This window comes from Aotus nancymaae, unplaced genomic scaffold, assembly GCF_030222135.1.
Source record: "Aotus nancymaae isolate 86718 unplaced genomic scaffold, 86718_ANA_hifiasm-v0.15.2.pri h1tg000020l, whole genome shotgun sequence".
NCBI lineage: Eukaryota > Metazoa > Chordata > Mammalia > Primates > Aotidae > Aotus > Aotus nancymaae.
In genome coordinates this window covers 19208324-19236052 of record NW_026988432.1, presented here as the reverse complement: position 1 = coordinate 19236052, position 27729 = coordinate 19208324, and the positions used below count along the sequence as shown (strand labels likewise).

The 27729-nt window shown below is 45.8% G+C and overlaps 1 protein-coding gene across 7 annotated transcripts in view; it reads right to left on the bottom strand.

The window, feature by feature from the left end:
• ALPK2 (alpha kinase 2) overlaps positions 1–27729 on the bottom strand; it is a 141173-nt gene that overhangs the window by 10248 nt on the left and 103196 nt on the right. For all 7 annotated transcript variants that reach the window (XM_064379083.1, XM_064379086.1, XM_064379087.1 and 4 more), the window contains 6 exons: positions 24614–24741; positions 24478–24513; positions 18472–18746; positions 16595–16683; positions 8241–8458; positions 1414–1462 (listed from right to left, as the gene is read on the bottom strand). In XM_064379083.1, the coding sequence (XP_064235153.1) occupies positions 1414–1462; positions 8241–8458; positions 16595–16683; positions 18472–18746; positions 24478–24513; positions 24614–24741 (795 nt within the window). The remainder of the gene's footprint in view (positions 1–1413; positions 1463–8240; positions 8459–16594; positions 16684–18471; positions 18747–24477; positions 24514–24613; positions 24742–27729) is intronic.

Genomic DNA, 27729 nt, shown 5'->3' with positions numbered 1-27729 from the left:
ATCACCCAAATGCAGGTACCAGACACCGAGGGGCAGCCCTATGTCCCAGGGGCTGCTGAAAAATGTCAAATTAGCCAATCCTAGGCCTGTTTATCCTCCCTCACCTGCTCCTTCCTGAATAAACCATAATATTCTTGCCCGCGTTTTCGCCTCACTTCCTCTGCCTCCCAACCAACCCTGGTGCTTCCCAGCATGGCCCCTGGTGGCGTGGTGCCTCCCTCCTGGGAACTGTAAGACACTAACTTTTCAGTGGCAACTGTCTCCTCATCTGTGGCTTTATGATACCTCATGCTAATAAAACCTACATTTTAAAATAGAAGCCATCCATTCCAAAAGTCATGAGTGCTCTTCCTCCCCGTCACAAACGGTCTTAGTAAGCAGGAAGAGCAGGAGCGGGCAAAGGCGATGGTGGTTCCAACATGGAATTGCATCTTCACCAAGAACCACAAACGGCTGGCTTTCTCCTCAGTGGCAGTCAAGTAGGGAAGTAGGAAGGGGTAGCTTGTTAAAAAGATGCCCTGGCCAGGTGCGGTGGCTCACGCTGGTAATCCCAGCATTTTGGGAGGCTGAGGCAAGTAGATCACTTGAGGCCAGGAGTTCGAGACCAGCCTGGCCAACATGGCAAAACCCCGTCTCTACTAAAAATATTTTTAAAAATTAGCCGAGCATGGTGGCTTGCACCTGTAATCCTAGCTACTCAGGAGGTTGAGGCGGGAGAATCACTTGAACCCGAGAGGTGGAGGTCACAGTGAGTGGAGATCGCACCATTGCACTCCAGCTTGGGCAACAAGACCAAAACTCTATCTCAAAGAAAAAAAAAAAAAAGACACCCTGGTAAAATGTTATCATAGCATCATCTGTGTGTGTCTCCCACTAAGCAAAGCACCACTCTATATTAGAAAAATAAAACCATCATCAACAACATGTAACTAATCACAGCTCTGCCAGAGACATTTCCTCCTAGCTGCCTAAAGTACTTTTTGGAGAAAAATTAATTTAAAATATACAAATTGAATTCACTGCGTTCAATTACAAAAATATATATATTTCCAAAGAAGCTTTTAATAGCGAAGATATTAAATGTAGGAGAATGGAATATTCCCAGTTAAAGGGCATCCAAATAATGCCAGCATCTTCTCCCCACAGTACTTCTTTAGTAATTAATCTTGAAATGTGTTTGCAAGAGTTCTCGTTTGTTTCAAAGTTAAGAAACAAATATGCTTCCCTGTGAGAACAAAGTCTGTAAATATTTTAAGTAAGTGAGAGAAATGAAATGAATTCATCCCAAGAACATTTGTCATCTGTGGTTAGGACAAGCAATTCGTTTTGCCCACCTCAGCCTGACAGTGTCTGCCTGGAAGGTGTCTGCAAGCCCAGTGTTAAATGATGCACACTCCATTTTTCCCTACTCACCCTTTAGCCAGCGTTGCTATGCCAACGTCAGTCAGCTTCATTCCTACACCTACAGAAAGAGAAAGCAAAGATGGGAGTTTGTGTTACTAGGGCTCCTCAGAAAGCTGGGCCTTTTAGCCCCAGGGAAGGGATAATGACAGTTCATCCTCCTTCCCCTTCCTGCGCATACACCTGAGGCCTCTTTCAAATACCATCTAGCTTTAGGCAGAGACCATGGGGAAGGCAGCAGTCAGGGGGAGTCAAGTCTCATGTGATGTGAGCAGACAACCCAGCCCTCTCGGCTCCCTTCATTCCTCTTAAAATGAAGTCCTCTGCCTGCCCCGCCCACCCACTCCATGACAAGGAGGGAGCTGGCCACTCCATGAAAATATCTAAGGCCTGGTGCTTGTCCCAAGCTCTCTCCTCAGAAATACTCTGACTTCGGCTTAGGTCTGGCTCCCCATTCTTCAGTGAAAGTGGAAACCCTTACATGTTGGGAAGAGGCAGGCGTAGGCATGGCCTGGGATTATCAATGCCAATAAGCAACAGGGTTTGCTATGGTTTGGCTGTGTCCCTATCCAAATCTCATCTTGAACGGTAGCTCCCATAATGCCCACGTGTGGTGAGAAGGACCTGGTGGAAGATAACTGAATCATGGGGTAGTTTCTTCCATACTGTTGTCATGGTAGTAAACAACTCTCAGGAGATCTGATGATTTCATAAGGGGCTTCCCCTTTTGCTTGGCTCTCATTCTGTCTCTTGCTTGCCACCATGTAAGACATGCCTTCTGCCTTCCGCCATGATTGTGAGGCCTCTCCAGTCATGTGGAACTGTGAGTCCATTAACCTCTTTTTCTTTATAAATTACCCAGTCTTGGGTATGTCTTTATCAGCAGCGTGAAAACGGACTAATACAGAGTGCAAGTGACATTTGTTTATTTCAAAGTCAAACTTCAGATGTGTGATTTCTCATTTCCATAAAGACAGTTTTTTAATCCAGGACTGAAGGCTTTCTGGGTGGTCAGCGTTAGACCCTGGGAAACATATTGAGCTCTATATAGACTCTAAACCAATGGCCTGGAGAAGCAGACATTTGGAACACGTGGTCTGACCTTTGGACTCTTGTCCTAACCACTACCTGTTAAACCATGGTGAGGGGAGGGGGGGATACCAAAACCAAAACGATAAAACAGCTACTGAGCTTCCCACTCTGGTTCAGCAAAGAGCAACAGGCACCCATCCCAAGCACATGGAAGCCTTTTTGCATCTGCCTTTCCAGCAGGAGGGGTAGGGAAGGGAGCTAGGGAGCCAGGGAGGCAAAGGGAATAGACTACTCCTCCGGAGCCAGGAGGTCTGGGTTGTCTGCTCACATGAGACTTGATTCCCTCTAACTGCTGCCTTCCCCATAGTTTTCCACCATGAGGGAGGACAAGAGCTGCCATCCCCTTCTGCAGTAGAAAAGAGCCATGCTCTCTCACTCTACCCTGGTCTCAGCCCACATCCTGAACCTCTCCTGGGTCTAGCAGAAAGTAAAGCACTTCCCTGATGCCCAGAGTGCGGATTCCCTCTTGGTCTTTCCAGAATCTCCATGACCTGATCACATACCAATTCCACTCCTGTCTCCCTAGGGTGAGGGCTATGGGCACTTGCTCCAGTGCAGTGGACCTCCGCTGGGTCCTCATCCATGCAATCGCGTGATAGCACTTTATTCCAGGGCCCACAGTGCCACCCCACCCATGCGTCTGCAGCTGTAGATGCCAGACCGGGGTCCTGCCTCCTGTGTGCTTGCCCCTGCCTGTTGGCTGTGGGCACTGGCATTCCCCACCTCCAGCAAGTGACCTTCCCACAGAGGGCCCTGGCAGCCTAAAAACCATTTTGGGCTGTGGAAAGAAAAAAACTCAGTATCCCCCTAAAGCCAACCACGAGGATCAGATCTGCTGGCCACCTGGTTCCACGGCTCTCCACCCGTGTGGAGTGCTGATTCTGAGGCCCAGGAAAAGATAGCTGAAGGGTTAATGTTCTGATTCAGAGTTATCTCTGGGAGCATGGCAAACACACAGGAGATGCTGGGATTCAGGCTGGTTGTTCCAACAGAGGCCGTGAGCCTGCTTTTCTGCAGTGCACTTGTGAGCTAAATCAGACACAGCACTCTGGGAGAACCAGTGAGCATTTTAAAAGTCTCCTTCATAGTTGGTAACTAATTCATCTCATTCTTTCAAAGCTGCTAATAACTCAAACATATGTAGGAATGCTTCATGTAGCTTTTATTGCAGGGACTATGCTTTGAAAAAAAAAAAAAATCCACCAAATTGCAAAAGCTCTCTCTGGACATCTTGTTTCATGGAAAATTGTATTTTAAAATTACAGCTCTAAGCTGCATGGAAGTCCAATTTGAAAAAGCCATTTGGCAAAAGGTCCTTGAACTTGGAGAATTGCTTTCCCTTGTTTCCCACAATTACCAGCTGTCACTTACAGTTTAGAAAGACAGGACATAATTTTTAAAAGAAAACTTCCCTCTCTCAGTTTAATAATTTGCCAGCAATTCTGCCAAGATTATTAAGAATCTCTAGAGTCTAAAGTTAAATCCTAGTGTGCAGCTATTGAACTGAGTTGGGGATAATAGTCATCTACATACAGGTTGTTTCTTTTTTTTTTTTTTTTGAGACGGAGTCTCGCTCTTGTTACCCAGGCTGGAGTGCAATGGCGCGATCTCGGCTCACCGCAACCTCCGCCTCCTGGGTTCAGGCAATTCTCCTGCCTCAGCCTCCTGAGTAGCTGGGATTACAGGCACGCGCCACCGTGCCCAGCTAATTTTTTTGTATTAATAGAGACGGGGTTTCACAATGTTGACCAGGATGGTCTCGATCTCTCGACCTCGTGATCCACCCGCCTCGGCCTCCCTACATACAGGTTGTTTCTAATGAACAGAAGGAAATTAACAGCATTAGAAATGCAATCTCCAGAATTAGAGGTCTTGGGTTTTTGGGGTGACAGCTTGCTAGAAATCCTGGTAGTCTCTGCAGTGTGCAGCTCTCAGGTCCAAATCACAGGCTCATCTTTTACCTCACAGCCCTGCAGGACCTGGTGCAATCTTCTAAACAAGCAAATGCAGCCAGGGAGAGTTAACTTTTAAAAGTCCAAAAAGGTGGTGGTAGAATTTGAGTTTAATTCTAATTCTAATTCTAGTGTCTCTGTAAAATTATAAAAAGTGGAGTTTGAGGCCGGGCATGGTGGCTCACACCTGTAATCACAGCACTTTAGGAGGTCTAGGTGGGCGGATCACTTGAAGTTGGGAGTTCAAGACCAGCCTGACCAACATGGAGAAACCCCATCTCTACTCAAAATACAAAAATAGCTGGGCATGGTGGCACATGCCTGTAATCCCAGCTACTCGAGAGGCTGAGGCAGGAGAATCGCTTGAACCTGGGAGGCAGAGGTTGTTCCAGCCTGGGCAACAAGAGCAAAACTCTGTCTCAAAAGGAAAAAGAAAAAAAAAAAGGTGGAATTTGCTTAAAAAATAGATGTGCTATCTCATGCCACAATGACAATGACAGTAAAAATACTTTTTGTCCATCAGCAGAGAGTAAATAAACACCATTCCTTAACACTGCACCACCACGTTAAACCACACACATCATTTACAGAGAGACTGATATTCCATTACTGCTGTTTACTAGTACCTGGAAGTGAAACTAACTGCATGAAGCCCTGGGGTGCTGCTTTCCAGCAGAAGAGCTATATTTAATACAAAATTAATTCCCAAGGACAAAAGATGGGGGGATAGCAGCAATTGCACAGCCAGAGTTTAAATAGAACAAACAGCTGTTTGTTAAGACCATATTGTGCATGTTTGTGGCAGCAAAGTCTCTTCAAAGAGTGAAGTCTGACTTAAATTTGCAGATTGCCTTCATCTACAAGAAGGTAATGTTACATTTCCCAGCTGGCCTGCAAGGAGTCCTTCTGAGGGCTTAGGAGGAAGAAGAATGGGACACATACCAGAGTCTTCTAACATCAGGAGAGACTTGGAAAGGTCTGGAAGTAAATATCTTGCAAATTTGCTAAATTGTTATTTAGTGGAAAGAACTTGGAATTCAGGGTCAGAAAATGCGGGTTGGAGTCTTGGATCCCTCTACTTACTAGCTGAGTGACAGCAGACAATTAAATTATGGTCCCCAGGCCTCAGTTTTCCCATCTGTAAAATGGGGATCATAATATCGTCTCTGCAGGGTTGTTATGAAGATTAAGTAAAAATAATGGGAACAAAATGAATGCATACAAAAACTGATGAAATCCAAGTAAAGTTTCTCATGTAGTTGATTATATGCTGCCAATGTCAGTCTCTTGGTTTCGATAACGTACTCTAGTTATGTGAGATGTCGCCATGAGGTGAAGCTGGGTGAAGTGTACACAGGAACCACTCCATTTATTTTTGCAAATGCTTGTGAGTCGATAATTATTTCAAAATAAGGGCTGGGCACAATGGCTCATACCTGTAATCCCAGCACTTTGGGAATCCCAGCACTTTGGGAATCCCAGCACTTTGGGAGGCAGAGGCAGGAGGATCACCTGAGCCCAGGAGTTCAAGACCAGCCTGAGCAACAAAGTGAAACCCCATCTCCAAAAAGAAAAGAAAAGAAAGAAAGATCAAGCCAGGTATGACGGCATACTTCTGTGTTCCCAGCTACATGACAGGATGAGGCAGGAGGATCACTTGAGTCCAGGAGGTTGAGGCTGCAGTGAGCTGTGTTTGCACCACTGCATTCCAGCCTGGGTGACAGAGTGACACCCTGTCTCAAACAAATTTTAAAAATGAGTTAAAAAAAAATAGGAACCATTTATTAGTGGCAACGCTGCAATAAGTGCTTTCCTATCTAATTTAATTCTCAAAACAACCCTGTGTGGAAGTCACTAAAGCAGAGAGGAAGGTAATTTGCCCACAGGCTACCAGGTTGGAAGTGGCAGTGCAGGGAACAGAACCCCAAGGTGGTCTTGCTCTTCAACACCATGTAATAGCTAGAGCTTGAGATCCTCATCTGGGACAATGTCTGACATGTGGTAGGCATACAATAATATAGTTCAGATTTTCTTAACAGCAAATGAAAAGAGGGAACCCCTCGCAGCAGAAGCTGCTGGTGCCTTACCTATTGCCCGCGCCCTAACCACTTCTGTGCACCTGGCTCCACCTCTCAGTGCCACCACCAGCAATTCTCTGCCTAATAACTTTCTCTGATCATGTTTTTCATCCAGCTTAACTTGCCCATGTGGGCAGGTGACAAGTGCAGGGGAGGTAATGCCCCCACTCAGAGCTGCCGCCAGCTGGTGACCCTGGTAGTTGGTGTATACATACCCCGGCTTCCTCACTGAGAAGTGTGCTCTGCAGGGCTCCCGGCAGACGTCAGCTCCCGTGCCCATGGCAGTCACTGGCTAATAATAACATACTCTACCAGCTGCCTTTCCTTCCCCAGTTGCACATCCCTACTCCTCTGTTGGCGTTTCCTGGGATCCACTCCCAGATAAGCCATTTGTACATGAGTACTTGTCTCAGTTCTGTCCTAGGGGAACCCTAATTATGACATCTCCATTCCATATAAGAAATGGTATTCCTAAACAATTGTGTTTACATTGAAAACATGAGCATTCTAGAGACTCTTTCGTATATTGAGAATGAAATACTACATCTTAATTTGTCTTATGGTAGATCTGGATTTGGTATATATTGCTGAGTTTAGGCCTACTGAGGAGATAACAGTAAAGCTACTGTCTGGTTACCTGTTGTAATAGGAAGGCTTTATTGGTATGAATTATTAAAATGAAATGACCTCCAGGCACAGTGGCTCATGCCTGTAATCCCAGCACTTTTGGAGGCCAGCATGAGAGGATCGTTAGAGCCCAGTAGTTCGAGACCAGCCTGGGAAATTCTCCAGGACTCTGTCTCTACAAAAAAAATGTTTTGAAAATTAGCCAGGTGTGGTGGAATGCATCGGCAGTCTCAGCTACTCTGGAGGCTGAGGTGGGAGGAATACTTGAGTGCAGGAATTCAAGGCTGCAGTAAGGTATGATCATGCCACTGTACTCCAGCCTGGGTAACAGAGTGAGACCCTATCCCCCCCAAAATTTTTTTTAATAAAAATAAAATGTGTTGAGAAATGCTAAGTGTATAATTGCTGAGAAATGCTGAGTGTATGATAGAATGACTTTATTGTTTGCTAGGAAGAACAATGACAAGGAAAACCTAGCCACTGCCCCGCTGCCTCCCAAGTAGAAAACTACTTGGGGCATTCTAAAGTTGCAGGACAATATATAAATATCATGCACCAGTTAAAACAATTCTTTAAGTGGGGGACATCTGACCCTGCCCCCATGTCTCCCTTGTGGAGAATACTTTTTGTCTGTGATCAGTGGTAAGAAGGCACTAGCTGCCTACTTGGCATATTTTGTGTTATGAGAAAATACAGGACACCTGTTTGTTAATAAGAATCACCTGATCAGAGAGAATAAATGCATGGGTCTGTGTCTGCTCGAGGCTCTCAGCCCGGAAGGCTGTTGGCCCCCCCCCGATAGCCACTCTGCTGTTTATCTGGGTATCTTCTTCTCAATGCCTTCAGTGCTGCCTGGGTGGGGGTCTCTATGGCCAAGCTGATTCTCAGTAGAAATGGCCATCTGGCTGGTCATTTCAGGTTCATTTATCAAATCTTGTTTCTGATGAGGCATCAGTAACACCTTCTGCAGGTAAAGGTGCTTAAAGGTACCCAGCAGGCCTATCCTTCCTCTCCGTCCCCTCCCTCTCCACCCGCAGGAAATCTCTGGCCCACAGTATCCCTGGAGCCCGGGCTAAGCTGCGCTCCTCACCCTGCATGTCCGTCACCAGGAGGCAGCCACTTGTCTTCTGGTACACCCAGTGCTGGAAGGTGCAACACTTCTGACCAGCTTCTGATTCTCTTCTCAAGAAGTTTATTTCTTTCCCATCCCTGATGGAATACTTCACAAATTCTCCAATCAGCTCCTCCTCCACTGTGGCATATGGGATATTGTTCTCAGGCCGATGGATAAGAAAAATAGGAATGATCCTGGGAGGGAAGAGAACACAGGCACACGTGGAGGTCTCCACTGGGAAGAGAGGCTCCTGCAGCATTCTACCCTCACCTGGAGCAGCAGCAAGTGTAGAATTTGTCCCCAGCTCTGCTAGGTTCAGACTACAAATCCATTCAATGACTTTTTAATGGGTAAGGCATGTTTCCATGTTTTATTTGTTCTTATAAATTCCTCCTTGGGATGGAGTTTAATTGCTCATGTAGAAATGAATGTCTTTATTGTCGTCATATCTTAGTGACCCATCAATTGATGAGTATAATCTATCCACTCATCCATTTATCTACTCACCCATCCATCCATTTGTCCATTCAGCCTTTCTTCTACCCACCCTCTTTCCTCCCTCCCTCCATCTGAAGTGAAGAAGAGACAGGGAGCATGCAGTGGAGCGGGGGCAGCTCTCTTATGTAGGGAGGGCAGAGCAGCCCTTGTTCGTAGCTGAAGAACATTTGAGCAGAGGCCTACAGGAAGTGGGGGAGCCATCAGGTCATTGATGATAGAGCATTCCAGGTTGAAGGCACCCCAAGGGGAAATGCTTGGGGCAGGAACACTCCTGATGTGCAGCGGGTGTGCAGGGAGCCAGTGAGATTGGCGGGGCTTGGGGGAGGCAGAGGGGACAGGAAGCCAGGCCTTGGGGGACCTGGGAGGCCATTTAGAAAACTTTCCCCCTTGTACTGAGTTCGAGGAGAAGCCATTGGAGGATCTGGGGCAAGTGAGGGACACGAGGAGATTTCTGCATGACAAAGATCACTGCCTCTCTGTGAAGAATAGGCCAGGGGTGGTACAGGGAGACCAGGGCCAGGTGGTGACATCCAGGGGGCTAGAGATGTGATCAGATATGGGATGGAGTTTCCAGCATTATCCATCCGCTGTCACATCATCCTACACGATGACTTCCTACCTGTCCCTCTCTCTTCAAAGCCCCTACCCCTCCTCCCCTACCGTACTCTCAGCTTCCAGTTTCAGTGTGAAAACTGAAGGTTTAGGAGAATCTCTAAACGCTGCCATGAACACATCCATATTCTCACCCCCCGGTCTGTGCCCACACACTACACCCTCTTCTTACAACGACAAGCCATCCCTGCTCCTACCCGAACCATCTCCGCTACAGGTGCCCTGGTCCCCGCCCTTCTCAAATCCTCCAGGTATTGCTCCAGCAGTTTTTCCTCTCTCTCCTCCATCAATATTCCCCTCTACAGAATCATTCCCAAGAGCCTAGCAACATGCTGTGATAATTACACAGCATGGCAACCCCACAGCCCACCCCCACTACTGACTCACCCACATTTCACATCAAAACTCAAACCCGTTGTAGACTGTCTCCAGTCCCTCCCTCCTATTCTCTCTTGAGCATCTGGAAGAGGCTTTCCCTCTAAAGACGCCTCTGTCAAGGGCAGCACAACCATCATGCTGCTAAGTCCAATGTTCTCTTCTCGGCCCCCACCCCATTTGCTCTCAGCAGCTCTGGGCACAGTGGATCTCTCACTTCTTTCTGAAACACCTTCCCCTGGCTTCCAGAAGCTCACGCCCTCGTGGCTTTTCTCTGCTTCCCTGGCTACCTCTTCTCTGTCTCTTTTGCGAGATCCTCATCCTCTCGCAACCTTTAGACTCTGGAGTGCCCTGGAAGAGCTCTTCTCTCTCTGCCCGCACTCCCTAGCAACCTTCTTGTTTTAAATTCCATTCATATGCTGATGACTCCCACACTTATGTCCCCAGTCCAGCCCTGTCCCTGAACTCCCTGCTCACCACCTCTACGTGATGTCTCATGGGCATTTCAAATTTAACACGGCATTGGGTACTCATGGTCATAAAGATGGCAATAATAGACACTGGGGATTCCAAAAGAGGGGAGGGAAGGAGGAAGGCAAGGTTGAGAAACTACCTGTTGGGTGCCATGTTCGCTATTTGGGTGATGAGTTTAAAGTCCAAACCTCAGCATCACACAATATAGCCAGGTAACATACCTGCACATGGACCCCATGAATCCAAAAAAAAAAAAGGGAAAAATAAAGAAAAATAAAAAGCACCCACTATACAAAAATTTTAATGATGTTTAAAAATTTACCAAGGCAGAAACTGAAGAGCTCATTTGCCCCACCCCCGACATCTGCCTCCTCTCAGTGACTGGCAGCTTGTGAAAACGGAAACAATCAGTGCATTCAATAAACATCCACCGATTAGCTGTGTCAGAATCCCAAAGACTCACTGGGAGGGCAGAGGTGAGTGACTAAGCCACAGTCCCCACCTTCCAGGGGCAGCCATGTGGGAAGGCGCACGGAGAAGCACAGCCCAGCACACAGTAAATGCTCCTGGCTCAAAATAAGAGTTTGGCAAAATATGAATGAATGAACGAATATTTAAATAATATATGTATGTATAATATTTATATGTTTCTTAATTTCAGCACTATTGACATCCAGGCAGATGGTTCTCTGTGGGGGTGGCAGGGCTGTTCTGTGCAGCTGGCGTGTTTAGCAGCCTCCCTAGCTTCTACCTGCTAGATGCCAGTAGTCCTTCCTGGATCCTGATAATCAAGTGTCTCCACAATCAGCACTGTCCCCTGGGGGTTGTGAATCACTGATAGAGAATCTGATCTTACAGATTTGTAAGCCAAAGAAGAGATCACCTAGTTTAATGTTGATAACGTAGATATCACTTTCAAGGGCCTAAAATAGAAACACTGATGGCAGGCTATAGAGGCAAGAGGAAAACGGGAGATGCTGACTTTTGATGTTCATTAATTTTTTTTTTTAGTACAAAATGCTTGTCAAATGAGTAAATGGACAAATAGGCCAGAAGTGTCTTATGTAGGCCTCTGACCATATGTTTAATGGATCAGAAAATTGACTTCTGGGAGGGACGGAGTGACCAGAGAGAAATGGCGACGAGGCAGCTATAACAGAGACATATGAATGCAAAGATGTGAGCAGCTGCCCTGGTGGGGATGGGGTAAAACCCCACAAAGAGCCCTTAAATGAAAATGCCTCAAAAATGGCATGGGTTTTGAATCAGGATCTTTAAAGGTAATTGTGTAGAATAATCCCATATAACACAGCAGCCAGACACAAAGTCAGGAAAAGTTGTGGGGGTAGCAGAGATGGGTGAGCTTCCCTGCTGCCCACGTGGTCCCTTCCTCCCTTGAATAACACCAGTGAAGACCTGGTCACTTCCCTCTCAGAGGGAATGTGGGCCACCAGACTCCCTCTCCAGTGGAATGGACTCGTAAGGCTTGTCTTTCACAGTAGGAAGGAAAACTCGAGCTGGGACCTCATGTCCTGATTGCCACTCAGGAAACCACCTTTGCAAAGACTGTAACAGTGAGAAAATTATGACAGTGAAAGTGATCTGAACTGACTCCATTTTGCCTTTAACTGTCACTGTCCTTGTTCATTCCTGGGCAGAGGCCAAAGTAACTTTGGGAGGAATTTAATTCCTCTGCCCCCACCCCATTTGCTCTCAGCAGCTCTGGGCACAGTGGATTTCTCACTTCTTTCTAAAACACCTTCCCCTGCCTTCCAGAAGCCCATGCCCTCATGGCTTTTCTCTGCTTCCCTGGCTACCTCTTCTGTGTCTCCTTTACGAGTTTCTCATCCTCTCCCCAACCTTTAGACTCTGGAGTGCCCTGGAACAGCGCTTCTTTCTCTGCCCACACTCCCTGGCAACCTCCTTGCTTTAAATTCCATTGAGATGCTGATGGGAAAAGCCCCTCTCCAAAACAAACTGCCTCCTTGCTTGGAGACCAGATCACCTTTGTAAAACCAAGAGCTTAACCACAAGATTAGAAGTGATGGCTCAGGTGTCATGCAACCAGAGGCCACAATATTTCTAACCTCCCCAGTTGCTCCCATAGATAACACTACTAGTGTAAATCCTCAGAGTTGTGTTTGAGGCATTTTTCAGACCCTGTATTCTGATGGATCAGGTGGCCCCACCCAGACTGGTAAAACTGGCTCATGTGGTCTTGTGGCCTTCACCCAGGAACTGGCTCAGTGCAAGAGGACAACTTCGTCTCCCTGATTCCATCCCTGACCCAACTAATAAACATTCCCTATTTCCTAGCCCTCTGCACTCCACTTTATCCAAAAAAAAACAAAAAACAAAACAACAAAAAAAAACTAGCCTCCAAATTTTCAGGGAGGCTGATTTGAGTAATAATGAAACTCCAGTCTCCCATTTAGCCAGTTCTGTCAGAGGTGTGTGAACCAGAGCAACTCCATCTTGAATAGGAGCTGGGTAAAATAAGGCTGAAACCTACTGGGCTGCATTCCCAGATGATTAAGGCATTCCAAGTTGCAGGATGACATAGGTGGTTGGCACGGGACACAGGTCATAAAGACCTTGCTGATAAAATAGGCTGCAGTAAAGAAGTTGGCTAAAAATCCACCAATACCAAGATGGCGTCGAGAGTGACCTCTGGCCTTCCTCACTGCCACACTCCCCCCAGCTCCATGACAGTTTAAAAATGCCATGGCAATGTCAGGAAGTTACCCTATGTGGTCTAAAAAGGGGAGGCATGAATAATCCACCCCTTGTTTAGCATATCATCAGGAAATAACATAAAAATGGCCAACCAGTAGCCCTCGGAGCTGCTCTGCCTGTGGAGTAGCCGTTCTGTTATTCTACTTTCTTAAAAAACAGGCTTTCACTTTAATCTCTGGACTTGCCCTGTATTATTTCTTGCGTGAGATCCAAGAACCCTCTCTTGGGGTCTGGATTGGGACCCCTTTCTGGAAACAGCTCACGCCTATAATCCCAGGACTTTGGGAGGCAGGTGGATCACGAGGTCAAAGAGATCAAGACCATCCTGGCCAACATGGTGAAACCGCCGTCTCTACTAAAAATACAAAAATTAGCTGGGTGTGTTGGCGCATGCCTGTAGTCCCAGCTACTCGGGAGGCTGAGGCAGGAGAATCACTTGAACCTGTGAGCCGAGGTTGCAGTGAGCCAAGATCATGCCACTGCACTCCAGCCTGGGCGACAGAGCAAAACTCCATCTCAAAAAAACAAAACAAAACAAAAAAAGCTCTATGTATAATAAACTCTTTATTGCAATTTCCCTGTCTTGATAAATCAGCTCTGTCTGGGTAGCGGGCAGGCGAACCCATGTAGCGGTTACACGCACACACCAGCTGGGGCACGGGTCCTGCCCTGCTCACCTGCTCTTGCCTCCGCGAGAGCTGGGAGTGTCCTCCCAGAACAATGCCCTGTGTTTCTCCACCCAGGCTGTGCCTGCTCCCGGGGAGTAAACTGAAGGCTCCACGTGGTTGTTAACTTGAGCCAAAGCTGGTTGGAAAAACATTATTTTGTATTAAAACAATTACAGTCGTAGAGGGAAGGAGGATACAAAATTCAATAGAATTTGAAAGCTATAAAATATAATACTTCAAAGAAATTACATCTGCAGGCCAGCTACTTTGGCTGAAGCCCCCAGACCCTTTGAAGGGCACACATGTATCCTCCTCTGCCATTTAGAGGCATTTCCCGGAAACTGTGAGAATCCCCCTCACTTCACAATGAGTACACAGAGGCTTGCTCACGAGCAGAATCTAAGCCAGAACAGTGTTCTTTTAGAACCCCACCCCTGGACACAAGGCAGTGAGCCCCTCTCATACCAGCGAACCCTGATTACTAGTCATGCCAGAGTCATTTGAGCCATTCTTTCTAATTTTAAGACAGAAGCTCTTTGTGTCTTGTTAAAGAAATTTCAGATATCAGCCAGACAGGAGTGGGCACATTAGGGTGGTGGACCTTTCCTTGCACCTGAAATCGGTGCAGCCACCAAGCCACCCTCTGTCATGCTTTGTCACTTCTGCAGGATCCAGGGTACCCTGGTTCCCTCCTGAGAACCCCCTGTGGCCCCTGACCCCTCTGCCAACAAAAGGGTTCACGGTTTGCTTGGGCTTTTATTAATTCTGCATCCCTGGTGGGGGAAAAAAACAGAAACCAGAGCTGGGCATTATTCAGGGTCTTAATTAGGCCTAGTCTCTGCCCAGCAGGACTCATTTGCATAGACAATGTGACTCATTGATATTCATGAATTCAAAAACAGAAGCTGCCCAAATGAGGAGCATTTTCTCTCCAAGACCTCACAGGCTCCACTAAAAAGGCTTCTCCAGGCCTGCTTCATGGCTTGGAAATACACAGAGGGTGGTCCCAGGGGATGGTCTAGGGGGCTGTGGCAATGGGGAAAGCGGACGGGACTCCTGGGTCCTCTCTCTAGACATGCAGGCTTTCAGGGAAGGCTGGGAATATACGGGGTCAGCTATGTGTGCAGGTATTGTGTGTGTGTGTTGTGTGTGGTGTTTGTGAGTGCGTGTGGTGTGTGTGTGCTGTGTGGTGTGTGTGTGTGCTGTGGGGGTGTGTGGGGATGTGTGTGTATGGTGAGTGCTGTTTGTATGTGGTGTGTGTGTGTGTGTTTTCTGGCTGTAGAGCCCTCTGGTTTAGGTTCCATGAACATGGAGTCTGGCTCAGAGACCCTTCTAAGGGCACTTACTCCTCCCATATACCGTCAGCATTCACGTGGTCACAAACTGCCCACTTGTAAGGAATGGAAAAGTGGTCTAGATAGAAAAATGTCCTAACCTACCTTTAAGGCAGTGGCCTATTTACTGTGATGCTAATGCAGCTAATGAATCAGCCTCCCCATCCTTCACTTGCAATGAGCCCTTTCCAAGTCCCTAGACCAATCTTTTACAATTTTGTGTTCTTTTCTTTAAAAAGGGCCCAAATTTGCCAGGCATGGTGGCTCATGCCTATAACACCAGCAATTTGGGAGGCCGAGGCAGGAAGATCACTTGAGGCCAGGAGTTGTAGGCCAGCCTGGACAACATACAGAGACCTTGTCTCTCCGAAATAAGTTTTTTTTAATTAGCCAGGTGTGGTGGTGGGCATCTGTAGTCCCAGCTACTTGGGAGGCTGAATCGCTTAAGCCTGGAAGGTCAAGGCTACAGTGAGCCATGACTGCACCACTGCCCTCCAGCCTGGTCAATAGAGGGATACCCTGTGTCTTAAAAAAAAAAAAAATTAAAAATGAAGGGAAAAAGGAAAGAGAGAAAAGAAAGGAAAGAAAGAAAGGCCAAATTGCATAAGAGTTAAGCCACACAAAACTTATGTCTGTCCCTGCGGGAGGGCACTGTTGTTCTGTGTGTGGTGGGATTGACTTGTGGATTAAATCTTTTCTATTTTGAAGAAAACTTAGAAGGACATAGACTGGAAAGAGCGGGGCTTGGGGAAAAAAGGAGCCAGTTTCCATACCGTGAAAGCTTAACTCAGTCCAGATGCCTGTCTGTGATTAACAGAAAGGCAATTATAAACGTGTCTGAAGTATGTTAAGCATTTCTTGAGAAAGAGAAGAAAGTGTTATACTTTACACATGGTTTTCCAAATGTACCACCTAAGAGAAACGATTTTTCCCATTTTGTGAGTTTAACAGGGGCAATTCAGACAGAACTTCTTCCTTCTTCCTTCTCCCAGTTTTTACTGATAGGTAAATAGCTGCTCTGTCTGAAATTTCCAACATGCACTAGCTAAGCCTTTTTCCTGTCCGCTTCAGCATGCAAATATGTTCTCAGCCAAACAGAGCTGCAAACACAAGCTCCAAACTCCAGACAAAATTTGCTTGTGCCAGTAAATATTTAGGTAAAAAATGGATAAAAGTGGGTGTGATTTATCTCTGGAGGATTCCAGGAAGTGGGTGCTACGTTACTATGGTCCTGATCACCCAGTCCACTCTTCCCTAACACACATGGGGCTAATTGCCTTGTGTTAGCTCTTGTTCTGTTGTGTTTGCTTACTCTTTAGACAATGTAATAGCTGTGAGAGTAGCTATCCTTTCTTTTCTATTGAACATGGTAGATTCATTTATTGGATAGATTAATCCACACATACACCCATCTATCTATCCATCCATCCATTTAAAGAATATTTATCAAGTGTCTCTCTGTACATCTCTGGAGACCCAGCAAGGGGTATGATAGCAGCCATGTGAACCTTCGTGGACCTTACAGACGAGAGGCCAGCTGGAACCCTTGCCCTACTGTTCCTTCTCACTCTCTCATCCCTCCCAGTCCCCAACGAGTCAGGAGTGTGATACAAGGCAGGGTAGACACACTTACTCAGGCACTTCTCCAAAGCCTTCCAGAGGCTGTGCTTCAGCAGCGTAGATCTTGGCGTAATACCTGGCGGTATTTTGAACATAGCATTCCTATATCACCAAAATACATAGAGAGCCCCAGTGACTACAGGAAATTCAGACAATGTTGCTCAGTAAGACTATTCAGGAGATTTCCCAGTAAGGTAAATCCGATAAATTGACAAGCCCACCCCCTCATTGGGGCCGCAGAGGCAACAATGATGAGAACCTAGAGTTGGCCACTTATGGAGGAGCTCTGAGACGTGAAGGAACTGTCTGGGCAGAGGTCAAGTGGTCTCTGGGACCAGATGTTCCAGAACTATAAAATTTCTCGAGCCAGCATGGCTGAAATTCACCGCAGGACTAAGGGGACTGGCCCCTCATCACATCATCCGGTGGCACTTGGGGCACTACTGGGTTTCCTGTGAGACCTGCCATTGCAACCCCTTTTCAAAGGTGCAATTAATGAACGCCACAACAAGATGTCTGCCTTGGGAAAAGTTAAGTGGATTCTGCCTCCTACTCTGTGGGGCTTTTCTGAGTCGGAATCCGGATGCTGGGAGATTTTCCAGGACTGTGTCATATTTGAGATAGAGGGAATACTCAGAGAGAAAAGCAAAAGGAGGGGTGGATTGGGAGGAGAAAGGAATACAACGGGCAGAATCCTATATTTAGAGAGCAGGGCTGCCTTCAGAAGCACAAAGTCCCACGTGACGTTGCCACAGAATCACGATGCTTAGTGCTTGACTGTACTTGAGAGATTCATCTAAGTTTAACGTATTGGTTTTAATGTTTTAAATGTTTATGGTAAACATTTCAAAGGGCACATAGCTTGTGAAAGACCCAGCTTTCTTGACAGCTACACCAGTGCCGGTGTAAAGAGTGAAATATCTTTACACCGGGTGTGGTGGCTCATGCTGTAATCCCAGCACTTTGGGAGGCAGAGGCTGGAGGGTCACTTGGAGCCTTCCAGGAGGTCAAGACCAGCCTGGGCAACATCGGGAGACTCGGTCTCTAGAAAAAATAAATAAAAAATTAGTTGAGCGTGGTGGCATGCACCTGTAATCCCAACTACTTGGGAGGCTGAGGCAGGACGGTTGCTTAAGGCCAGGAGGTCGAGAGGTCGAGGCTACTGTGGAGTCATAATCGTGCCACTGCACTCCAGCCTGGGGGACAGAGTGAGACCTTATCTCAAAAAAAAAAACAAAAAAAACAAAAACATAGAGTGAAATATATGAGGAAGGAGCAGGAGAAGCTAAGGCTCTCCTGCCCTCCCCTCTCTCCTTGAGTTCTATGACTCAATAACAAAGAGAAGTGGAAACTCAGCTAGGGTCTTGGGTTCACCTCTCTTCCTATTTTATAGGCTGATATTATACCAAACTCAGGAAGGCAGAAAACAAGACCAATGCTGATTCTTCTGGATATACCCCACCCCCTCCCTCTCCACAAAACAAACCCAAACAAAACACTCCAGCAATTAGTGTCGATTCTATGTTCCTGGGGACCCTGGCATCGAGTGTAGCTTAGAACCCCCACTTTCCATATCATCCTAGGCCCAAGTGGATTCAACCCCTCAGGGATCTCATAGGGCTTCTTAGAAACAAAATCAATTACATCTCGGGTTAGAACTGGTGAGGTGTCTCTAGGCACTGGCTGAGTCCCCACTAGCTGGCATGAGGCCAAGAAATTACTTCTGAGAACTGAGAAGTGACCTCTGGCACTGTGATTGAATCAACACACCCAAAGAGGAAAAACACCCTTTTGAAGACCCTCCCGTCAGTCCTGAGTCTGATTTTCATCTCTTCTTATCATGGGTGGCTCTCACAGCAGAAGTGACAGCCTTTGGGCAGATGGACCCACCTGGGCAGCGAGCTTGTAGTTCCTTTGGATGAGCTCATCATTATTTCTGGTCCCATAGGCAATGGCATTGTGCACCTTAAGCACACAGGCATGGCCAGGTTTGAAGACCGGCGTGAGGCCGTGCATCACCGTGCTGCGGAAGGCTTTGCGGTGAACCCCTTCTCCAAAGTGCAGCTCCTCTGTGGCGATCTGGCCACGCAGGCGACCCCCAAAGTAGCTGTCATGGAGGAAGTCTTCTCTGAAGATGAGCTGGCTGAATTCAATCTCTTCCCATCCTGAAACACAGCACAGCTGCGGTTGGAAAGAACACCTCCCAGTCCTGTTCCTTGGCTAACTCCACAGGGGGAGGGTCCCCACACTGGGACAGTGACAAAGCTGACCTGCAGAACAGAGAGGGGGACGCCACACTGACCCCTCGACAGAGACATAGCTAAAAGAAGAGAAGAGTGGGTTGGTGAGGAGGAGACAGGTCACCGAATGAGAATGTGGGAACATCAGTGAGAGACGGGTTGGAGCAAAGCTGGAAAGATCAGGAAAAGAATTCTAGACAGATCTGGGAAATATAAGTGGAACCAAGCAAAGTCACAAAAGACAAGTCGACAAGATGGGTAAAGTATAGAGGAGGGAGGAAAGACCGATGGAAAGATCCGATAGTAGCGTCAGACCAAGCTTCTTTTCATTGTTGCCCCTCCCCGACCCCGGAATCTTTTCTGGAATTTGTTTAATTGCCTGCCATTAAAGCTGAATACCACAAATATACTATCTGTTTATGTACCACATGTATATCTGTGCTTTATACAGGAAATGAGTAACTTTTCTTTGCCTCCCAAGAACGAGTGTTGGCCCTCTTGGTAGCAATACTGCCTCCATTAAGAAAGCATGTGATGGGCCGGGCGCGGTGGCTCACGCCTGTAATCCCAGCACTTTGGGAGGCCAAGGCGGGTGGATCATGAGGTCAAGAGATCAAGACCATCCTGGCCAACATGGTGAAACCCCGTCTCTACTACAAATACAAAAATTAGCTGGGCATGGTGGTGCATGCCTGTAATTCCCAGCTACTCGGGAGGCTGAGGCAGGAGAATTGCTTGAACCCAGGAGGCGGAGGTTGCAGTGAGCCAAGATTGCGCCATTGCACTCCAGCCTGGTGACAGAGCAGGATTCCGTCTCAAAAAAAAAAAAAAAAAGGTAGGCAATAAACAAAACAAAAAACAGTAAAAAAAAAAAAAAAAAAAAAAAAAAAAAAAGCCTTTGAAGAGACATGGAAAAAGAAGATAGAATTATTTTGGATTTATTTGTAACAAGAAAAGTAGAATTATTTTGAGTTTTCTAGCAGCTGTTTTTTTTTTATTTTTATTTTTTTCAGAGTGAAATCTACACGTTTGAGATGACAGTGAATTTAATCAGGACGGTCCATTTTAAACTAGAGATGACCCAATCAGACTTCTGATTCACTGAGAGAAGAAAATTAGGTAGCTTTCAGTGAAAAAAGATTGTTTGGATTTTTAAAACGCTTTCCACTTCTCAAAACTGATGAAAACGGACGTCTTTCTGAACGTTTATAAGAAGAAAGAAACCACGGGTCGTGTGAAAAATCCCACTTCACGTTTCTAATAGAATGCTTAAGGAATTATTTTTCTCCTCCTTTCAAAATATTTCCAAATCACATGATTTGAGACTGATGGTATTAAAACTGTTAGGAGATTGCAACTATTCTGATAGGGTATTGATTAAGGTCTCGGCCTAGTTATTGCCAGGAAGGAAGGAAGGGAGGGAGGGAGGAAAAAGAAGGAAGGAAGGAAAGGAGGAGAGTGGAGTTGGATGGATTTTCAAACAGAAAAACTAGATGAAGAGCTAGAAGCTGCTGGGAGAAAGAGGATACTCCTAAAGGTGCTCCAAGCATTTTCACAAAGGCTAGCAGGAGACTCTGCGCCCCCTGAATATGCCACCCTCAAACCTACCTCTCTGGTAAAAGGATTGTTGAGCTGAAGGCAATTAAGAAGCAGAGGCAAGAAAGCTCTCTGCCTTCCCTCTATTTGCCTAAAATCAGGACAAAAATTTATAAATACAAAAAATATTCTCCTCCCCCCTCTGCCAGGAGGAACAAAGGTTAATGACTGAAGACAACTTTAGACCCTGATGGTCCTGGAGACGGCACTAGACATTAACAAGCGTTAATGAGAATCCAGATGCTGGGAGATTTTCCAGGACTGTGGAACTGACTTTCCAACAAACTACTGCCCTTACCTCCTCCAAGTCCTTCCCTCTGCCTGTCACTACTCTAAAAATGCACTATTCTTTGTTGAAGATGCTCTATCAGCTGGAATCCAAAACCCCCTCTTGAATGAGCACTTCTTGAGTGTCTCCCACGCATATATGAAATATGCTTGTTAATAAACTTCTGTTTGTTTTTCTCTTATTAATCTTCTTTTGTTACAGGGATCTGTTCCAACTAAGAACTTATGAGGATTGAAGAAGAAATTATTTTTCTTCCCCTATAACTCCTACTGAGTAACCTGTCCTAGGTTTCTAGAGAGAACTGGGTTGGAGCTGCAGGAAAACAGGCAAACGGGACATTTTCTCAGATGAAGCTTTAGGTAATAGCTGGATCACAGATTATATGCTAAGTAACCGAATCAGGAAAAAAAATAATTCATGGAGAAAAGCGCAGTTGTATTTTAACAGTTAAATTTTAAAATTAGGTGAGAAAATAGAGAGGGAATGCTTTTCCATATCCCAAACCTTCTCATTGACTCAGTCTAACAATTTGGCCTCTACTACCACTTACAGCGTAGAGAAAATGCTGTGTGTATATCTGCCACATCCTGTCGTCCTTCAAAATCCCCACATTTCTAAAATTTAATTATTAAGTGTAAAAAGTTCATGCACCTGTGTCTAAACATTCTGCATATACCACAAAAAAAATTAAAAAGTTTGTGCACTTTATGCTTTAAAATTCAGCAAATCTAATTAATTGAAAAAAAAAAAAAAACCCCACAAATCTTAAAACTATTCTTTGTCTCTTGAAAATCCTGCAGGGAAAGAGCTGGAGTTTTAGGTGGAACTTTCCAAGCTGAAACTCATCTATTGGGTCTTCCTTTGCAGAAGCAGCAGGTATAGACTCTGTAGCTCTGCAGAAATCTGAAAGGACAGCCTGTCCAAAAATGTCTTCTGAGGTGATGGCTAAAATGAGCGTGTTCTCTTGGTTAGAGCTTGCACCTCTTTTAAAGTGAGAGATGGAGGTAAGAATTAGTCTTGTAGACCAATTTATTCCCTGGTAAGAGTAACGAAGGTAACAGGAGAACTGAGCGCCTGAGGGGAGGCTCGGGAAAGGCAGGAGAGTGGCAGTGCGAGTCTCAGGTTGAGAAGAAGCTGCAATTTTCTTTGCAGCTTTGCAAAGCCATCGTTGCCAGGACTCACACTCCACGCTGCCTAAAGTCCCTGAGAGGGGGCAGTTCCACGAGAAAGAATCAGGAGAGGCCAGGTGCAGTGGTTCATACCTGTGATCTCAGAACTTTGGGAGGCCAAGGCAGGTGGATCACCTGAAGTCAGAAGATTGAGACCAGCCTGGCCAACATGATGAAACCCCATCTCTACTAAAAATTAAAAAAAATAGCTGGGCATGATGGCAAGTGCCTGTAACCCAGCCACTCAGGAGGCTGAGTCAGGAGAATTGCTTGAACTGGGGAGGTGGAGGTTGTAGTGAGCTGAGATCGCACCATTGCACTTCAGCTTGGGCAACAGAAAGAGACTCCATCTCAAAAAAAAAAAAAGAAAAAAATCAGGAGAGACTCATTGGAATCCGCCAGACACACTCACGCAGATGAGTGCTGGGAGATCCAGAGGCCTCGCTGAGGTCCCTTTCTACACCCATACATTGTGAAATCCAAATCCTTAACTCAGAGAAACCATGTGGATACCTGCAGCCACTGGTAACAAGCACTGCTCTGAGGTGCAGAAAAGCAGTCCATGAATATATTCATAAAACATCATAACATCACTAAATTGGGCTTCGTTTGGTCCATCATTCATTTCTGACTTTCTCGTGAGCTTAGTTTTATTAGTTTTTAAATTCGAGACCAACTTGTGAAAGATTATTCTTCCTATAGAGAATTAAATAAACTGTTTAGTGAGATAATCCTCTGAATTTTAAAAAAGTGATTAGAAGTAATTTTCCAAACTAGCGGGGTGCAGTGATAAGCACCTGCAGTCCAGGCTACTCAGGGGGCTCAGGTGGGAGGATCATCAGAACCCAGGAGGCCGACGCTGCAGTGACCTATGATTGTGCCACTGCACTCCAGCCCAGATGGCAGAGTGAGACCCTGTCTCAAAGAAATAAAATAAAAGTAATTTTCAGCTTCTTTATCTGAAGGTATAAGGATAGGGAGGGGCCAGGAGTTGCTTCCCCAGAGAGGTGAGTCAGTGAAACTGGCACCCCCAGTCACAATGGGGCCAGAAGCTGGGAGAAGGTGATGTCATCAGGGTTCAGACCCAAGCTCTATGCCTGGAGTCACTGGGCTACAGCAGTAGCACCATTTCCACCAGGTGGCCAGTAGCTCATCCCCACCGGGGTCTCTCGCCTGACTAGTAATCCTTGAGAAATGAGCTTATACAAACCTAAACCAATAAAACCACAGCAAGCGTCTGACATGTGAATACCAATCAATGCTAAAAAGTTGAGGAAACAGAGACTCCCTTCTAAGAGTCTGTTTATTTTCTGAAGTATTAGGAGGAAGGGGATTCTTTTGAATATTTTGCCTTCTGGGGAGACGAGAGCAGAAATGGAGGAAGGATTTTAAATTATAACACAAATACGCTATGCACGAAAGACGGGTATTGAGCATCTGAGTGGGTTTGTGAAGAGCTTGTATTTAAGTTGACTGTTCTGGGTAAATATCACAATATTTGCTAGACCATTTCTAAGTCGAGACCTCAGTTTCTTGCTTTTGATACACTGGATGTTAGTGCATTTTGATTACTTTTATTACTTATTTCTACAGATATTTCAGGTGCTCTGTTTGTTTTAAAAATCAATACATGCAGTAAATCTTTAAGAAGCTAATTTAATTGAATGTCAGAATTTATCCAAATTTCTCCTAAAACTGACCATGGATCCTCCCCTGTGCTGAAAGTCATGGTCGCGTGGAGTGAGGTTGGGCCGTGGTGTATGGAGCTGGCTTGCTGCAGCTCCTGAGAGCTGATGATGGGCGGCTCTTCCCAGTTCCATGATGTGTGATGTCACACTGGTGGTTTAAAATTGGTCACACTGACAGCATTTACACCATAGAAATTGTAGGACTCAGAACTTCCCCAGCCCTCAGCATGTTGTTAAATATTTACCCCAGCACACCACCAGGCAAGGGTGGGCATGGGTGGGCGTAGGTGGGTGAGTAATTCTCCTTAAGAGGGAAGACACGGCAAACATAGATTCCACCAAACTGTGGAAAACTCCGTGGGTGGCCCAGGGACGGCATGAGCATTCCTGAACAGCAGTTAGGCTGCTGCTACACCAGGTGACGAAAGAAAGCAGAGAATCCCATCTTTCATTTTCTAGAAGACACAAATGAATGGAGCGATTCTCCAGACACCCGGCTGTCTTTGGGAATCTGCTCAGCTAGTCAAACTGAAAAGAAAATCGAACAAACAAAACAAGTTGTATAAGCCCCAGTAGCTGAAAAATCCCATGCAGAAGGGCTGAATGCAAGTTCGATGCATAAAGGGAAAAGTCAAATCCAAACTCCCCCTCTACATGTTCCCCAGAACTCCCCTGCTACAGTGTAGCATCCAGTTCTGGAGATCTGTATTCTAATGAACTTACAATAGGAAGTATGGCCCTACATTCACATTGAATTGGCTCATGAATTGTCATTCATTTCTCAAGTCACGCCATAGCTCTCCCACTGGGTTGGAGGAGTCCATGGGATGACGCTTCTACTCTTTACTCTGGGAGCTATTTCATGCTTTACGGTAAGCCCATTTCTTCTGGCAGGCCAACCCCAACTGACTTACCTTTAGTATCTTGGTGACTTGACAGCTGTTTGAGAACTAGAAGAAGACAAAGCAGAGAATGGCTTCAGTACAAATGTCCGTTGTGAACTGGCAGGGACCAGCGGTTTTCATTGAAAACTGAAAAGCTGTGGTTTACCTTCAGCTGTAAGGTTAAATTCAGCCGTCACTTTTCCATAGCTGTTCTTGATGCAGCAATAATAGAGGCCTTGGTCCTTCTGACTGGCTTGGACGATGGCAAAGGAAACAGTGGAGTTGTCCCCTGCACTGCAATGAGGAATATTCACATTGACACACTTCATGATTCTACAGTGGCATTTTTTTCCTAGTATACTTAAGGAGAGAAAGAACTAAGGCTTTCCTGCTCACATGTTTTCAGCCAATGGGCTGCCCAAAGGACAAAATCATGATCAGCTGTTCAAATAATTGATTTATTCACAGAGGAGGATCAATCCATTCTGGCTAACACCCTCACTCCAATATGTGGTATAAATACACAGAAACGTTCAGGAGGTTTAACTGCCATGAGTAGAGCAAAGAATTGAGATTGTGAATTCTGGGAGCTCTTGTTAACATTTCTGCTCAGAATTCAGCTCAATTATGTGCCTACTCCAGGTGTCCTGTGCTTGAAGGCAAGTCTGATAACTCCAAACCCAAACTTAAACAGATACAATAAGGGACAAGAGAAAAGGGGGTTCTTAGCTTTATACTACGCAAGGATTCATGACTGAGGGCCCCTTTAAAATAGTGTCCTGTACTTCCCTAGTGACGTACCAACCATCCAACTGTTCACCCACCCAGTATTATTAAGTTCCAGCCACTGTGGTATGAAAACAAAAACTGGTGATGGTGCTTGTGCTGGTGGTGATGACGGTGGTGATGATGCTGACAGCTAATGTGTACTGAGCATTGGTGGTGATGACGGTGGTGATGATGCTGACAGCTAATGTGTACTGAGCATTGGTGGTGGTGACGGTGGTGATGATGCTGACAGCTAATGTGTACTGAGCATTGGTGGTGATGATGCTGACAGCTAATGTGTACTGAGCATTGGTGGTGATGACGGTGGTGATGATGCTGACAGCTAACGTGTACTGAGCATTGGTGGTGGTGGTGACAGTGGTGATGATGCTGACAGCTAACGTGTACTGAGCATTGGTGGTGGTGGTGACGGTGGTGATGATGCTGACAGCTAATGTGTACTGAGCATTGGTGGTGATGACGGTGGTGATGATGCTGACAGCTAACGTGTACTGAGCATTGGTGGTGATGATGGTGGTGATGATGCTGACAGCTAATATGTACTGAGCACTTGGTATGGACCAGCACACTGTGCCAAATCACGTAAAGATCAATTTCATGTGTCCTCAGAACAACCTAATGAGAGAACTACATTTACTATTCTCAATTTGCAGATGAGGAAACTGAGGCATAGAAAGATTTCAGCAAATGATTTTGACCTCATTAAGCTGCCTCTCAAAGTAAATTATAATTCCTGGCCTCAAGTCTGGGATAATTTGAAATAGAGGTAGAGCCATAGATTTATTCCAAAGTCTCAAACAAAAAACTTACTTTGCAGCCAAAAAAAAAAAAAAAAAAAAGATATTCAGATTTTTTTCTGGTTTTGTTATTTAAAATAAACTTTGTTTAAACATTCACCAAGATTCTGTGTGTGTATGTGTGTGCATGTGTGTGGTGTACATTTTAGTTTGGGTTTATCTCATAGTTGAACAAGAAAAATTCACCTAGCATGAGTTTGTCTCAGTTGCATGTTCAAAACAACTGTTCATTATTGGTTGTTTTTTTTCGATAGACTTCAAGTCTCCAATTTATACGTTCCTTCCCTGGATTATACCAGTGGCTTAAAATGAAGTTCACTAAATCATTTTACTTCCTTTATTCATAAAGTCTCTGAACATATCCCATTGTATGGTTAAAACTGGATGTGGGCCAGGTGTGGTGGCTCAGGCCTATAATCCCAGCACTTTGGGAGGCCAAGGCAGGCAGACCACCTGAGGTCAGGAGTTCGAGACCAGCCTGGCCAACATGGTGAAAACCCCGTCTCTACTAAAAATACAAAAATCATCCAGACGTGGTGGCACATGCCTGTAATCCCAGCTACTTGGGAGGCTGAGACAGGAGAACTGCTTGAACCCGGGAGGCAGAGATTGCAGTGAGCGGAGATCATGCCACTGTACTCCAGCCTGGGCAACAAAGAGCAAAACTCCATCTCAAAAAAAAAAAAACTGGATGTGAACAAGTCCTGTTATAAGGGGGAGATTTCAGGCAGGGCAGTAAAACATTGAGCTGACCACAGAGGAGGCTGGTGGAAAGTCCTTCTCCACGGCTCTAGCATCGGCACAGCCTTTTTGTCATTGAAAGGGGCAGGCAAGGGCTACCTGAAGGGCTGGGGGCTGAACTAGGACTGTCCTGCAAACATCTTCCTTCCAACCTAGAAATTCTCCGATACTTGGCCCAGAACCATGAAGACTCTCTTTCCTGGCTTAGCCCGTGGTCCCCACCCAAGGCTTTCTTCCGGAAGGAATATCTATAGGAGTCAGAAAAGTCTAGATCCCAACTCTGAGGCTGACCTCAGGTGTGCTACGTAGCCTCTCACCCTCAGTTTTCTCCTCTGTGAAAGCAGAACAAGCAAAATCACCACCCAGTTGTGTCATGAAGAATAAGTGACAGTGGCATGTGAAGCTTCAGCGAAAAGCCCAGTCTTGAGAGTGGTCATGAGTCATTACTTCAGGGTGAGCAGTAGTATTATTGGTGTGCTTTCTCCATGAAATGAAACTACCTCAGAAGTCCCAAAGAGTTCTATCCAGCAGTATCTGCCTTGTGCTTAGTACTGGGGGATTCAATGATGGAGAAAAAGGCATAGTCCTTGCCCTTGAGGGTCTTCCAGTCTGGGAGGAAATGGACAAACAGATAATACCAATACAGCTATAGAAAGCAAAAACAAGTGATCTTGTGCCTTTTTTAACCAAGAGGGTAAGCTCAGTTTCATATCCTCTTACCATGTAAGGGACAAGTCTTTTTACCTTAGGAAATGGCCACAGACGGCTGAACAGCAGTGATGATTAGCTGTGCAGACAAATGCAAAAAGAAGCCCAGGGCCAGAGTGTGATCACAGGAACACAAAGAATGAAACTGGCTGCATGGAAAAGGTACTTAGCATGGGGACTTCTCTGAGAGACCCCATCATCCATCACCAGCCCTAAGAAGCCAGGGCTTGGCAGCACCCCTGCCCCC